General features: G+C 43.0%; 1 protein-coding gene across 1 annotated transcript in view; it reads right to left on the reverse strand.

Moving 5' to 3' along the window:
- Positions 1-15,534, reverse strand: part of LOC122806960 (transcription factor RelB-like) — a 485,885-nt gene that overhangs the window by 351,869 nt on the left and 118,482 nt on the right. Inside the window, exon 3 of the mRNA XM_044077851.1 lies at positions 190-281. Coding sequence (XP_043933786.1) covers positions 190-281 — 92 coding nt within the window. The remainder of the gene's footprint in view (positions 1-189; positions 282-15,534) is intronic.

Below are 15,534 nucleotides of genomic sequence, written 5' to 3' on the forward strand. Positions count from 1 at the left end.
TCAGAACTCAGGACTATACTCAAACTAGGGTTGCTGCTCATGCATTCAACCCTGCTACACTTCCCCATTTCTAATGAACTGCCAAATTCTATTATCAATTGAATGTATGCAGTGCATGTAAACTGTTGCTCTTTACTATTACAAATTGTTGCCTCTGTGTGAGTTTAACTTATTACTGACAATACGTACTGTTATAGGGATCAATTCCAAGTTTACGCCTTTGTGCCAAGGCCTCTTCAACATCTTTTTTCTTCACACACTGAATGCCAAGATTAGAGAAGCTGTAAAAAATAAAATTAAATAAAATGAGTAGTAATGAAAGATCTTTCATGGGCTAACTACTGCAGATGCAACTTAAGAATGGTATATGACACTGACAAGGCAAATACAGGCTTAGAAGATGAGAAATTTAAGGACTTGGTAACAGTTAAGTCCCCCACATTTTCAGTTAATGATTCTGCACTAAGTAGGTGACAGTTTAAAGTCTACAAAATTATAGAATTATTTTTAGCAATTTAGATGGATTAAATTAAGTTGAGTAAAAAGAGATGCTACTTATCCCTACTCAAGTACCATTAGAACAACTGGCATTTAAAGAAGCCAGAAATAACAGTTTCTATGCAGTTTCCTTTTTCACTATCTCATACCTATGTGGTTGTTCTGAATTAGTAATGCATCCTTCTTTACCACTGGGACTAACGTACATCAGCACCTACTATTAACAGAAAAGATGAGTACAAGCCAATCCTGACATTTTCCGAAAGCCTGCTTCTTTTCAAACATCCTCACTGCCAATTAAGAAAATGCTTTTCCTATGTTTCATTGTGACCCAGCAAGTTAAAGCTTTAACTTAAAGAGAATTTATAAAATAAGTTTTTGCAAGAGGGAAGCCTACCTGTGCCCCCAACATTCCCTTACATATATTTCATTGAGATTCACCAAGTTGACGCTTTAACATGAAAAAAGTACAACAGTGTAAATAAACTGATCTTAACAGTAGATTTTCAAACAGATCATTGTTGCAGTAAGCTAAGCTATACCCTTGCCTAGAATATGATCGCCACTCAGCATTCAAAGCTTCAGCATACCTTCCATATACCTCAACTGCCAGGGGCTTGAGCAAATCAACAAAAAGTGCAGTTTTCCCTCCTATGGCTTCAAAGGGGGGCTACAGCTACACTGTTATGCTAAGTTTACCTACACAACTGTACCTTCAATAGTACATCTCTACTACAGTAGCCCAAGTTATTTTGATAGATTACAATAGCCTAGGAAGACCTAAGGAGGAAGGAATTCATGAATGCAGGAATCCTTCATGACAGATCCCAATAAAGCTCGTTCTGGACCTGGAAAAGGAATCCAGTATGGAATGCTTTGTGATAGTATTCACAGATGATCAAGTTGCTCCCTCTACAATACTTGTAGAGTACACCCTTTCCAGAAAGCCACACAGAAGCCAAAGCCCTGGTACAGTGGGCTCTAACCCTGTCTGGAAGGTTCTTCCTATGGTGAGATATCTAGAAGAGCCAAAGAAATAGCAGGAGAAAAACATCTAGAAATTATCCATTTAGATACTGTTTGCCATTTTTTTCATACCATCACACTAGACATATAGTTGACTGACTTTCCTAAAAGATTTAGCTCTGAAACAAGAGTTGTGCAAGATCGTACCATAATGGTAAATGTCCTTCTCTTCACTGCTGCAGTATTCTTTACAAAAGGGATCCCCTGCTAAGGGTATTCTGACATCCGGCCAGTATACCAAAGCCTTTAGGTTGCTTTAAGGTACGCCATACATCACACAAATGCTTCCTGCGTATACAGTAGGGCATAAAGGTGACATCTGGATGCACCATTGTCAGAAGTCCCAGTAGGAATGCCAGTCCAAGGAAAAAAAAGAAGCAGACAGTACATCCGGAAGAGAAAAGAACAGGGGGAAGATGGGAATGAATACTACAACAGTGAAGAGAAAGAATCTACCGTTATGGTAAGATCTTACACAACTGTACTATGACCCTCCATTTCATTGCTGCAGTAATTCTTTACAAAAGGGAGAGTGCAAAATCTCAGGAAGAAGACTGGGAGGATGGACCTGCAAAGCTCTCCAGGAACCCATGCAGAATGGCCCTAGCAAAGCCAGCTCTAGCTCCGGAAATCACATCCAACTTAGAGTGCTTGGTAAATGTATGCATAGATCATCAGTTAGCTGTCAAGAATAGAGTTAGTATCCAAACACTTGAAAAAACACCAGAAGAAGCCACAGCCCTAGTAGAATGAGCCTCAACAGAAAAAGAAAGGGTCTAAGTCATGAAAGGCATAACAAAAAAAGGAATGGTCTTAGAAATCCAAGAAGAAACAATTTGCTTGAAAACCGTCAACTCTAAGGATCTAGGATGAAAGGAAACAAAAAAGCTGATATTTATGAAAAGTCTTGGTCTTCTCCAAATAAAACCAGAGTTGTGTATGCACATCCAAGGTGCGTAGCACCTTCTCATTAGCAGATTGAAGAGAAGGGGAAAAAGTGAGCAAATGAACAGACTGATTGAGACAACTCATTCAACATCTTAGGCATAAAAGAAGGATTAGCATGAAGGAACACTCTGTCCTTATAGAAAAGTAAAAAAAAAAAAAGGAGGACAAGTAACAATGGTTGAAGCTCAGACACCTGTCTGGCAGGAGTAAGGGCTAATAAAGTATAATCTTCCAAGAATACCAGATTGCAAAGTAGAAGCCATCATAACAAAACTTCAAATAAACACCAAGAAATCCCTTTATATTATCTGCATCTACTTACCACCAGGAAACAATATACCCATACTAAAACCCTTTCTCAGCTGGGTATTTACTACTTACCCCCAAGAAACTATAATTCTAGGTGACATCAATGTTGACTGGAACACTATAAATGCAGAAAATCCTTCCTCTCATATGAACCTATATGGTTTCACCCAGACTATTACTTCAACCACTAGAATCAACAAGCCTAACAATAAAGAGAGTATTTTAGACTGGATACTCATAAACAAAATCAAACACGCCTACAAAGCAGGAACCCTGCCTGATGACATAAGTGACCATGCTTTAACCTTTATTACTAGAGAAAGAACTGATTTCCCTAACCCCCCTAACATTAAAATATACGCTCTACTGAAAATTTTAAAATCGGCCTAATTCAAAATGTACTCAGCAAATACAACTGGAGCCCCTGAAATCTCTTCCCTTGAAAATGCAGTATCATACTTTAATACCACTTTTTATCCATTCTCAACAAACATGCTCCTGAGCACCATCAGAATGAAACCCAATATTGCCCCATGGCTCTCTAAAGAAACTAAAAGCTAATTCTCTCCAGAAATAAAGTCTGGGCCAAATGGAGGAACCATAGAAATTCCCTTGACCATCTTCATTTCTGCCAACTTAGAAACTCGACTAAAAAGCAATAATTACTGACAAAAACCTACTACTGCAAACTTCAACAAACTCATCATAACAACCCCAAACAGTTCTGGTCATCTATAAATAGACTCCTCTCCCCAGGAACATCCAAAACTCCCACCTCTCAATGCCGACACAGATACTCCCCACCTCACTGCAAATGCTTACAACGCTTTTTTACTGACACTATTCTATCACTAGCTAAACAACTTAGCACTAATAACTCCAGCCCACCTATAAACCAAAGACACCCTTCAAATAACTTTAAAATACACCCTATTCCTGCATCTTTCATCTCTAGACTTATCCACAAACTGAAGCCTTGTACCCCTTCTGCTGACAAGCTCCCTTCACTTTTCCTCCAAAAGCTGCCAAAGAAATTGCATATCCAGTATCTATACTTATAAATAGGACAATCCAAGAGGAACCATCCCAGACATCTGGAAAATATCCCATATTATCCCTTTACATAAAGGTGGAAACTCCATTGAGTACTCAAACTATAGACCAATTGCCCTCCTTTCTCCCTTAGCAAAAATAATGGAAAAATGTATTCACCTACAACTTTTACAGCATCTCTCTCAAAACAACATAATAGCAAACTGTCAACACAGTTTCAGACCACATCACAGTACTACCACTGCTCTCCTATCATTTGTAGATACGATCAACAGGAACCGCAACGACAACCTTCTCTCTTCTGCTCTCTTCATTGACCTCTCTAAAGCTTTCGATATGGTCAACCACTCTATTTTAATTAACACTCTTACATCCCTCTCCTTTGATAATCTTGCCATTAACTGGTTTACATCCTACCTTGGCAATAGACAGCAAGCAGTTCGTTGGGAAAACCAAATTTCCTCACTCGCCCGTTTCCATCGGTGTACCTCAGGGCTCCATTCTAGGACCTCTTCTCTTCTCCCTGTTCATCAATGATCTTCACTTAGCAATTCCTCAATCTACCTGCATTCAATATGCAGATGACTCCACCCTTATCTGCTCTGCTTCATCTCCTAATGAACTTTCATCTATTACTCAAAATGTCTTCAGCTGTAGAAACTTGGTTCACCAGACGCAACCTCCTCCTCAATGCCAAAAAAACTAAACTTCTCCTTTTCTCTCCTAGCACTAGGTCCACCCCCTTGGACTTCACCATCTCCTCAAATAATGCCACTCTCATTGCTCCTGATCCAACAACAAAATTATTAGGAATAACAATTGATAACAACCTCTCCTTTGACCAGCATATCAACAACACCATTAAAACAGTCAATAGAAAAATAGGAAGCCTATATAGAATTAAACCTTTCCTAACATCATCATCCAGAGCCAAGATTGCCCACTTTCATCTTTTGTCTACTCTTCTTTATGCCTCACCAATTTTTACTAACCTTAAGAAAGCCAACCTTAACAAACTGGCTACTTGCTACAACAACATTGCCCGTTTTTGCCACTAGTAACCCTTTTAGAACTCATCACTGTATTAACCTGAAACTTCTAGGCTGGCTTGAACTACAAAACCTTCTGTTAATCCCTCAACTCACTATTGCCCATAAAATCTTATACCAACCAAACAAAACCCCTATTCTTTCTAAACTTTTAATCCCCTATAACAACCTAAACTCCCTTCGCTCATCCAGTAAACTTATGGCTACTATAACAAAGACTTATAATTCTGCTGGTGACTCTCTTTTCAATAATACTGTAGGAAGGAACTGGAATCTGCTTCCTAGTGACATAACACTTACCACATCTCTGCCTCTCTTTAAACACAAAATCAAAGACTACTTCCAAAGCCACTGGCTCTGTTCCTGTTCAAAACCTGACTGATTCTTTACCTCCTCTGCACTTTCCTACTACTCTGCACTTTCCTACTACTTTCCCTCTCTCTCTACTGTATCTGCTTCAGCCTACCTCCTTTTAGAGTATTTTGTTTCTTCTTTCCTCTATGCTAATCTCTCTCAACTTCCCCTTCTCTTTTCTTATACTGCTTCCCTTCCTCCTCTCCTATTTTACTGCTTCTCTTTCTCCTGCTGTTACTAAGATTAGTTCTATATAATATTATTAATCAATTTTGCTCTCTGTTTTGTGACTTGCTCTTGATGTTATTTCAGCTAATTAATGTTATTTTTAGAAATGTGATCCTCTTTTTGTATATATCTGTTATTGGGTACTATATTTTTTATTTGTCTTTTCATCTATGATGATTTGTCCATTTGCTTGTCTATTGTAACGTTTTTTGTTCAAATTTATGTGGAGCTTTTCTCCCCGGGCCTCTACTGAAAATGGAAATGTATCCAGCTAGACTAGCCCGGTCAACAAATGTAAAATAAAATAAAATAAAATAAATAAGAATAATTATGCAAGAAAGCTGAAACTGCAGGCTCAAAAGGAGCCTGGGTCAGTTTTTCTAAAACAAATTAAGATCCCAGGGAGGAGAAACAGGCTTCCTGGGGGGGGGGGGGTCTAATATGAAGGATACCTTTAAGAAACAGTTTAGCCTCAAATCTAGAAGCTAAAGGAGGTGATAAAGACAGACAAGCAGTTATAGTTGACAAGTGGGCCTTAACAGAAGAATAAGCCAACCTAGCATTGGACAATTCACACAGATAAGATGGAACCAAAGGAACATCCATGGAAAGTGGCTCCAGGTTGGGAGAAGGACACCAAACAGAAAAACTCTTCCATCTGGATAAGTAGGATTCCTTGTTGTGAGCTTCCTGGCCTCCTATAGGACCATAAGCACATCCCCAGAAACAAAGCTGTCTGTATGGAATCAAAATTCTATCACCCACAGTGTAAGTTGAAGAGTGAACAGGGGAGAATGGATGACAGATTTCTTGTCTTGTGTGAGTAGATCCACCCTGTGAGGTAACTTGTGATGATTGTGCTTGGCTAAATGCATAACAGGAGGGAACCAATGTTGTCTGGGACAAAAGGGAGTCACCAGCAAGAATTTGGGAGCATCCTGTTGTACTATGAACAGGACTTTTCGAATGAGGGGAAGGGGAGGAAAAGCATAAAGGAGCATCACCTTCCAAGAAAAACAGATGGCATCCACCTTCCAGACTAGAGGACCAGGGACTCTGGCACAAAAAAGAGAAAGTTGTCTATTCAGAGAGGAGGCAAACAGATCTACTTGAGGAATACCCCACAAGTGGACAATGTTCAGAAACACATCCCTGTGAAGCATGCACTTTTGAAATTGTGTTGTGAACCTGCTCAGACAGTCTGCCCCAATGTTCTGACCTGAGGGAATATAAACTGGCTGAAGAGTCACATAGTACTCAACAGCTAGTTCCTATACTAGAAGAACCAACCGGGAAAGGAGGAAAGATCTCATCCTCCCTTGCTTGTTGACATACCACATCGCGGTTGTATTGTCTGTAAACACCTTGTTAGGCTCTGGAGAAAAATAGAGGGTGAAAAGCTTGAAGAGTCAGCAGAAGAGCAAATTAATGTGGTCTCCTCCTTTGTTGAGGTGACCAAAGACCCTGCACCTCAAAGGCAAATTTTGAGAGAAAAATCGCCAAGGACTCTAAAGACAATCATAAGGCCTTCTTTAGCTATGTTAGAAACCTAGGAGGAAACTCCCAGATATGCTCAGAATTAGTTCAAAATGATGTGAAAATTACTGAACCTACACACATTGCTAACATACTGGCTGACAGGTTCAGTGCAAACTCCCAAAGGAGATATCTATTCCAGAGGATTGTAGCCCCAAACATCTCCAACGCCCAGGTGAGAACTGCCCTCACTAAGGCAAAAACACAGCATCCATGGGACGGATGGTGTCCCGGCTGTGTGCTTCATGAACTCAGCAGGAATTAAACCCACAGTTAGGACAGCTGTTTAATCTTAGCCTCACCTCAGGATCGCACCCAAGGAGTGGCGACGGCGACTGTGGTCCCACTTCATAAGGCGGTGCCTCCACAGACCCTGGAAATTACCGCCCATTAGCTTGACAAGCCTTATCTGCAAAGCCATGGAGAGGATCATAATGGAACTCATAAATAAAGACATAGGGAACTTGCAGACTTTGGATCCAACCCAGTTTGGCTTTGTCAAAGGCAGATCCTGCCTCTTAAACTTGGTTGACTTTTCGAGACAGTCACCAAGGCCATTGATGAGGGAAAGGCAGTCCATACAGCCTACCTCGACCTGGCAAAGGCCTTCGACACAATACCCCACTCAGGTATCATCGAAAAACTCATCAGCTTGAATGTAAACCCATACATCACAAGATGGGTTGCAAACTGGCTGCGACAGAACCCACAGGGTCAGAGTTGCTGGAGCCATGTCAGACTCAAAGCCTGTCACAAGTGGTGTCCCACAGGGCTCAGTCCTGGGTCCACTCTTGTTCGGCATCTACTTTTCTGAAGTACAAGCAAACACAGGAGGGTTATGGCTGACAAAGTTTGCAGATGACTGCAAACTGGGCCATAGTCGAAAAACACATCTGACACAGATATCCTCCAGAAGGGCCTCACAGAAATGGATAACTGGTGCCAGAGCCATGGCCTGAAGTTAAGCGCCAAAAATGCATAGTCATACCCTTCGGAAAAACAAGGTTACCCCTAGCTACCATATAGGTGCCAATCCACTGAGCACAGAAAAAGTCATCAGGGATCTGGGGACCCAAGTTGACAGTAGTCTTTCGCTTGACACTCATGGTGCTAAAGTAGTTAGGAAAACCTTCTATATCGCCCACCTGAGCATGAAGGGATTCACATCTAGATCAAGGGAGGTCATCGTCCCCTGTACTCATCCCTCATTAGACCTATGATTGAGTACAATGCCCGTTCGAATGTATCTGACCAGACACCTGATGCAGCTTGAAAGGCCCCAAAGTTCCTCACCAAAAGGATAAAGGGTCTCAAAAATATGTCTTATGCTGCCCGACTGAAAGAACTCCAGCTTTATTCAGTCTCATACCGCTTGCTCAGAGGTGACCTGTGCCTGACATATAAGGCCATGCCAAACCCAGATTTGATGAATATGCTTCACCTCAAAAAGTCTAGATCCCTCAGAACCACAAGGCGGGAGACTTAAACCTTGACACGGTTATAAATAGAACGTGCTGGAGGGACAGATTCATCACCCAGAGACTCCCTATGCTGTGGAACAAAATCCCGGTACATGTGAGGCAGAGCACCTCGCTGGCCTTGTTCAAGAGGAATCTTGACCAATGGATGGGAGATCGCAGATATACCCCAGGGATTACTTCAGTGTCACTGCTTGACAGAGGCACAGAAAAATGATAGGCATAGTTTTTATTCAAACTAAAGGGGTGGCGAAAGCCACATAACTATGGGCTAGGCTTATAAATGCCCTTGGGCAGATAGCCTAGTATGAACCTATGAACCTATGAACCTTTAGAGAGCTGAAGGATGCAGCCCATTCCATGTCTGAAGTGTGTGGGTGTGTGCGAACAGCTCCTGAGAGGGAACAGAGAGTTGAAAAGGAAGTCCAATTTTGAGAGACAACTGGTGAATCCACCACTGAAATTCCAGCTTGAGGCATGGAAGAAGAAGAACTAAGAAAATCCAGGGGGATGAAAATGCTGAAGCCAAACTTACTTTAGATACCACTGAAGTTTTCTCATGTGCGGTTTTGCAAAACAGAGCATAGGAATGGTGGAAGCCATAAAACCTAGAGCTCTCAGAAACTCCCTTGCTGTGATTAAGGCCAGAGGAAGAAGGGTCTGAAAGTAAAAAATGAGAGTCAATCCTTTGGGGGATGCCAGTCTGGATCATGCACCCCAAAATACATGACCCTATAAAGGAAGGACTTTTGGAAATTTACAGGGAACCCCAGGCTTTGCAGAAGGGAAACGGCAAAGTGAAAATGCTGCAGTAGAATCTCTGAAGAGGATGCCTGAAACAGGAGATTGTCTAAGATGGGAAAGACTTGTATTCCCCTTAGCTTGCAAAAACCAATCACAGGAGTGAGACATTCGGTGAATACCTTTAGGACAGTAGAAAAGGCAAAGGGCAAAGCAGAGAACTGAAAATGCTAGGAAGCAACAGAGAAAAGTAAGCACTTCCTGAAAAGGGGATGAATAGAGATGTGAAGATAAGCATCCTTGAAGGCCAGAGATACTAGAAAAGCTTGAGGAATCAGCAGAGGGAAAGTCTGAAGGGGACAACATCTAAAAGGAAGGGACCTTCAGAAAGGTGTTTAAATGAGAGGGGTCTAGAATGGGTCTCCACGTATCCTCTTTCTTGAGAACCAAAAATATTCTAGAGTAAAACCCCTCCCCCCGTTGAGAAACTGGAACTTCCTGAATAGTTCCCCGAGTCAAACGATCCTAAACCACCCTTGGAAACAAAGCCAACTATTCCTGAGAGGGCGAAGGCATGTTCCTGAAAGGGGGAAGAGATCAGACCATCTAATACCCTAGGCGCATAATGAAAATAAACCAGAAGAATAAGCAAGAGATTCCTAATCTGAATCCACTGCTTCCCCAGAGGAATCTTGTTCCCTAGTCCTTTTCAGAGGAGTTGAGGACCAAGGTGGAGCAGGAAAGTACAGTTTTGTACCTACCATAAATGTAGATGTCCGAACAGGATAGCATCTGCAGTCCTAACAAATGGGTTGTCCTGTCGTCAGGCAGCCCTTCGGTCGGCCGGATTCCAAAGTCTGGGTCTGGCCTCGGCTGGTGTCGCACTTCACCCGACGTCATCTCTGCTGGTCTTCGGGTATAAAGGCATCAGCCGACGCCATTTTCCTCAGTGTTTCTTGCCCCAGATGCCAGTTGCCCTCTTGGAAAACTAAATTTTGGGTAAATGCCAATGTTTCCAAAAAAAGGTAGGCAAACACAAAAATAAGCATGTATGTACATATATACAAACAAATACACCATAAGAGATCCCCAGCTAGCTATTAGGAGGGTAAATACCCTAGGAATACCACAGACGGGAAGGAGGGTGGGTAATCCTGACTGCAGATGCTATCCTGTTCGGACATCTACATTTATGGTAGGTACAAAACTGTACTATGTCCTTCAAGGATGCATCTGCAGTCCTAACAAATGGGTAGAATACCATAGCCAAACTAGGGGAGGAGGAAGAAGAATTATGGTGTAGTTAGGATCCCTTGCAATACAGCAGTGGCAAACCCTGCTCGGGATCTAGAGTATAGAGGTAAGTTATAATGCTTGGCAAATGTATGCACGGAGGTCCAAGTAGCCGCCTCAATAATGTCCTTGGTAGCCACTCCTCGTAAGAAAGCTGTGGTAGTGGCTGTAGCCCTTGTAGAGTGAGGTCTTATGTTCTGTGGAATTGCCTTTCCATGGTAGGAGTAACAGAATCTTATGCAATTTCCTATCCACTTGGAGATTGTCTGTTTGGAAATTGCTTTTCCTTCCCTTCCTGTTGCATAGGCTACTAGAAGCTGGTCAGTTTCTATTGCCCTTGGTTCTGTCCAGGTAGTAGCGCAACTGTCTATGTACATCCAAGGTATGCAGCAGTCTTTCCCCCCTGTTCTGTGGATTGGGAAATAAGGTAGGTAGGTGGATTGCCTGGTTTAGAGACACTCTGGATACCACCTTAGGCATAAATGTAGGATTAGTTCTCATGGATACTCTATCTTGATGGAAGATTAGGAAGGGTTGTACTGCCATTAAGGCCTGTAGTTCTGAAACCCTTCTTGCTGAAGTAATTGCCAGTAGGAAAGCAGTTTTCCAGGATAGGTGTTGAAGATCTGCTGTTGCTGCTGGTTCGAATGGAGGGAGTGTCAATTTTTCTAGCACAAAGTTCAAGTCCCATGCTGGTAATGGTGGTTTCCTAGGAGGTTTTACATTCTTGATTCCTCTGAGGAACTGCCTGAGTAGAGGATGTGAGAAGACAGGGGATCGAAGCTGTATTCTGCAGAAATAGCTGATGCATGTATCCTGATGGAGGAATAGGACAGGCCTGTATGGAGAAGCTCTGCCAAATACTCCAGGATGTTGGCAATATCTATCTTTGACACATCTTTTCCTCTTTCAGTGCTCCAAATGACAAACCTTTTCCATTTTCCTGCATAGTTCCTTCTTGTAGAAGGTCTGCGGGCCTCAGGATAATGTCTTTAACCCTTTGGGATAAATCTGGGTTAGTTGTTGTTATGTAATGTTCCAGGCAGTTAGTTGCAGAGTTTTTAGATTTGGATGCATGATGTTGTAGTCGTTCTGAGTTAACATCAAAGGCATCAGGGAAGTGTCCACGTTCTCCCCGAGACATGCTCCTCAGCAATGGATACCAGTGTTGTCTTGGCCAATTTGGAGCTATCAAAATTATCCTTGGACGCTCCTCTTTGATTTTCAGTAGTACCTTGTGCATCAAAGGAAGAGGTGGAAATGCATATGCTGTCAGGCCTTTCCAACTGAAGGATAGAGAGTCCACCTTCCATGCAAGTGGGTGGTATGTCCTTGTGCAGAATTTCTTGAGCTGGTGATTGAGTGGGGATGCGAATAGGTCTATTTGTGGCATTCCCCATTTCTGTGTGATGGCCTTGAAGATGTCCGGGTGTAGCATCCATTCGTGAGCATCCGAGGTAGTTCTGCTTAACATGTCTGCTAGGATGTTTTCTTTTCCCGGTACAAATATTGCCTGTAACTGAATGTTGTAGCTCAGAGCCATATTCCATAGGTCCAGAGTCATTCGGCATAGGGGTATGAATGAGTGCCTCCCTGTTTGTTGATGTACCACATGACTGTGGTGTTGTCTGTCCTTATCATCAAATGGCCTTCTTTGAGGAATGGTCTGAAATTCTGGATTGCTAGTTTTACTGCCAGCATTTCTTTTTGATTTATGTGCAGGTGCAGTTGATCTGGGGTCCATAATCCTTGTATGCATTTGTCTAGCATGTGGGCCCCCCAACCTAGGTCTGAGGCGTCCGTTGTGATGGTTTGGCTTGCTTGAAAGTTGTGGAAGGGCAAGTCTGGGTTTGACTGGCATGCTTGAGCCCACCATAGGAACTCTTGTTTCAGGCATGGGATTAGTGGTATTTCAGTTTCTAAGCTGTGCCTGTGTTGAGACCATAAATTCTTTAGGTACCACTGTAGTTTTCTCATATGCAGTCTGGCATGGGGGACCAGGATTATGCATGATGCCATGAAGCCCAAGGCCTGCAGTACTTTCCTTGCTGTTAGTTTGTTCTGCTTTGTTAATGCCAAGAAGTAAAGAGGGAGTTGTTCTTGTTTTTCTGCAGTTAGGAATGCCATCTGTTTTACTGTGTCCAATTCTGCACCCAAGAATGTTCTTGTTTGGGATGGTATTAGTCTTGACTTTTTTAAAATGACTGTGCATCCCAGGGCTTGTAGTAAGCAAATGACTCTTTGTAAGTCTTGTGTCAGCTTGCTTTTGTTGTCCGCTTGTATCAGGCAGTCGTCCAGGTATGGATAAATTTGGATTCCCTGTAGCCTGCAATGAGCGATTACTGATGCCAGGCATTTTGTGAATACTCTGGGCGCAGTAGATAAGCCAAAGGGCAATGCTGAGAATTGATAATGCTCTGATCCTGCAAGAAATCTGAGGTATCTTCTGCAATTTGGTCGTATGGGGACGTGCAGGTATGCCTCCTTGAGATCTAGAGTTACCAGCCAACACTCCTTGCCCAGCATGGGAAGAAGTTGCTGTAGGGTCAGCATTTTGAATTTTGGAACAATGATGAATGTGTTTAAAGCGGACAGGTCGAGAATAGGTCTCCAACTTTTCTCTTTTCTTGGTACTAGGAAGAGTCTGGAGTAGAATCCTTTGCCCTGTTCTGTTGGTGGTACTCTTTCCACAGCTCTCATCTTTGTTAATTGAGCTATCTGTTTTAGAGCTTCTGTTTTCTGATTTGGAGGTAGGTTTGGCATTCCTCTTTTTACTGGTAAGGTGTGGAAATGAAACCTGTAGCCTTGGTCTATAGTCTGCAAAATCCACTTGTCTTTTGTGATATAGTGCCAATTTTTTGAAAATAAGGCTAACTTTCCGCCTAAGGGTGCTGCTATTTGTTCCCTGGTAGGCAGTGTCAGAGCCAAGTCACTGTGATTGTCCTGTTGCAGTGGCAGTGGTTGTGTCTGTGCCTCGCTGGTTATTGCCTTGCCACTGGCGTCCTCTGTAGGCACCTCCTCTGGATTGATTTCTGCCTCTGGAGCGTCTATTCCTGCCTCTCTGAGATTTAGAGGAGTCTGGAAAGGACCAATTTTTGGAAGGCCAGTTCCTGCTAAACCTTGGGGGCTGAACCTGTAAGAAATCTTTAACTGTTTGTACAGATTTTGCCTTCTCTTCCATTTTCTTCATTACTTGCTGGGCAGGAGAACCAAATAGACTGGCCTTATCCATAGGAGCATCTAACAGCTTTGCTTTAACATGATCCGGCAAGACCTGTTCTTTCAACCATGCATGCCTTCTTATAACTGTGCCAGTCATGGCTGATCTAAATGAAGCCTCCAGTGCATCATAGCCACATTTTAAAGAATGGTTACTAACCTGCTGAATGTTATTCACCATTTCTAAAACATATTTCTTATCTAAGGAATCATCAGAGGACAGTTTCTTAGTTAACTGATCAAGCATAAACTCTTGGTACCAGGAGCAGTGCAAACATCATTAAATGCATCATCCACAACAGGCAGAACTGGAGGTATAGCTAAGGGCCTATGTTGCGGTAAGTGTAGAAAGGTCCTAAGCCTTTTTCTTGAATCTGAGAAATCTTGTCCCTGCCATTGGAATTGCTCTCTCATGGCATGTAAGGTTTCCCCAAAGGAAAATTCCTCTGGTGGAGAGGCAGATGGAATAGATTCTTCAGCATCGGAATCTTCATAAGTAGAAAAAGGAGCCTCTGGATGGTCTGTAATGTCTGAATCATCAGAAGAATCATCTGAGGACACTGGCTCTGGGGGCTCTGCTCTAGGTCTCTTTTCTGGAGGCTGAGAGGCCCTGTCTGGGTGAGATTGGGATCCCTTATTAAAGAGATGAGATCCTCTGCCAGAGTAAGCATTTGAGAACTGGAACTGGGCCTGTGTGAGGGGGGCTTAACAGGCACTGATTTAGCAGTTTTGGCTGCTTTAGCCCTGGCAAAGGCCTTAATAGACATGGCTGCAGGAGGCCTAGCAGCACCACGTGCTGGGGTAGAGACATCCAAAGGGATGGTGTCCGATAATTCTAGAGGGACCACATTAGTAGGCAAAACTTCAGAGGCCGATTCAACTAGGGTAGCAGGAGCCTCGGTAGTAGTCATGGATTCGGCTGAAGATTGACCCGTTTGCTCGGTTTCGGACGAAACCGAGACACTCGTGGTTTGCTTAACCGCGGTTTTGGCCGAAACCGCGGACTGCGAGTGTCGGTCTTTTTCTTTGCGTTTTTTAACAATTTGAGAAGTCGGAGGATCCGACGGCATAATGTACGCAAAATCTGAGCCGAAAAACTGCTCAGCAAACTCCGACCGACGCCTAAGCGTTCGTCGGTTGAAGGAAGCACAGGCTAAACAGGCTGCTACGTCGTGGTCTGGGCCTAAACAAGGTAAGCAGTAAGAGTGGAAATCTTTATGAGGTATTTGTTTCCCACAAGTTAAACAGTTATTTACTTTTTCTGACATCGGCTGAGGCAAGAAAGAGTCCCCAACGGGGTACTTAGCTTTTTAGAAGTCTTCGAAGTAGTATTCAGTAGTAGTAATCTCTGGATCTGACCGACCGGCACTTGCGAACAGCTTCTGCTTCGGGCACCACGCGGCAAGAAAGACTGAGGAAAATGGCGTCGGCTGATGCCTTTATACCCGAAGACCAGCAGAGATGACGTCGGGTGAAGTGCGACACCAGCCGAGGCCAGACCCAGACTTTGGAATCCGGCCGACCGAAGGGCTGCCTGACGACAGGACAACCCATTTGTTAGGACTGCAGATGCATCCTTGAAGGACATCAGAAACTCCTTGAGGAGGTTAAAAAGCCAAAAGAGCATTAAACAAACAGCGAGTGAAATTCTGCCAGTCACTCTGAGGGTCCTTAGGAGAAGGAGAACCACGCTTTGTTTATTATTTCTTCTTTAAAGGGGTGCCTGCCCTAAAAACTTAGAAGGTTCAGATGCCGGACGACATATCACAGTCATAGTTGGAACTTCCTCTCTAACCAGAATT

This window comes from Protopterus annectens, chromosome 1.part0 (assembly GCF_019279795.1).
Source record: "Protopterus annectens isolate FY-2018-M chromosome 1.part0, PAN1.0, whole genome shotgun sequence".
NCBI lineage: Eukaryota > Metazoa > Chordata > Ceratodontiformes > Protopteridae > Protopterus > Protopterus annectens.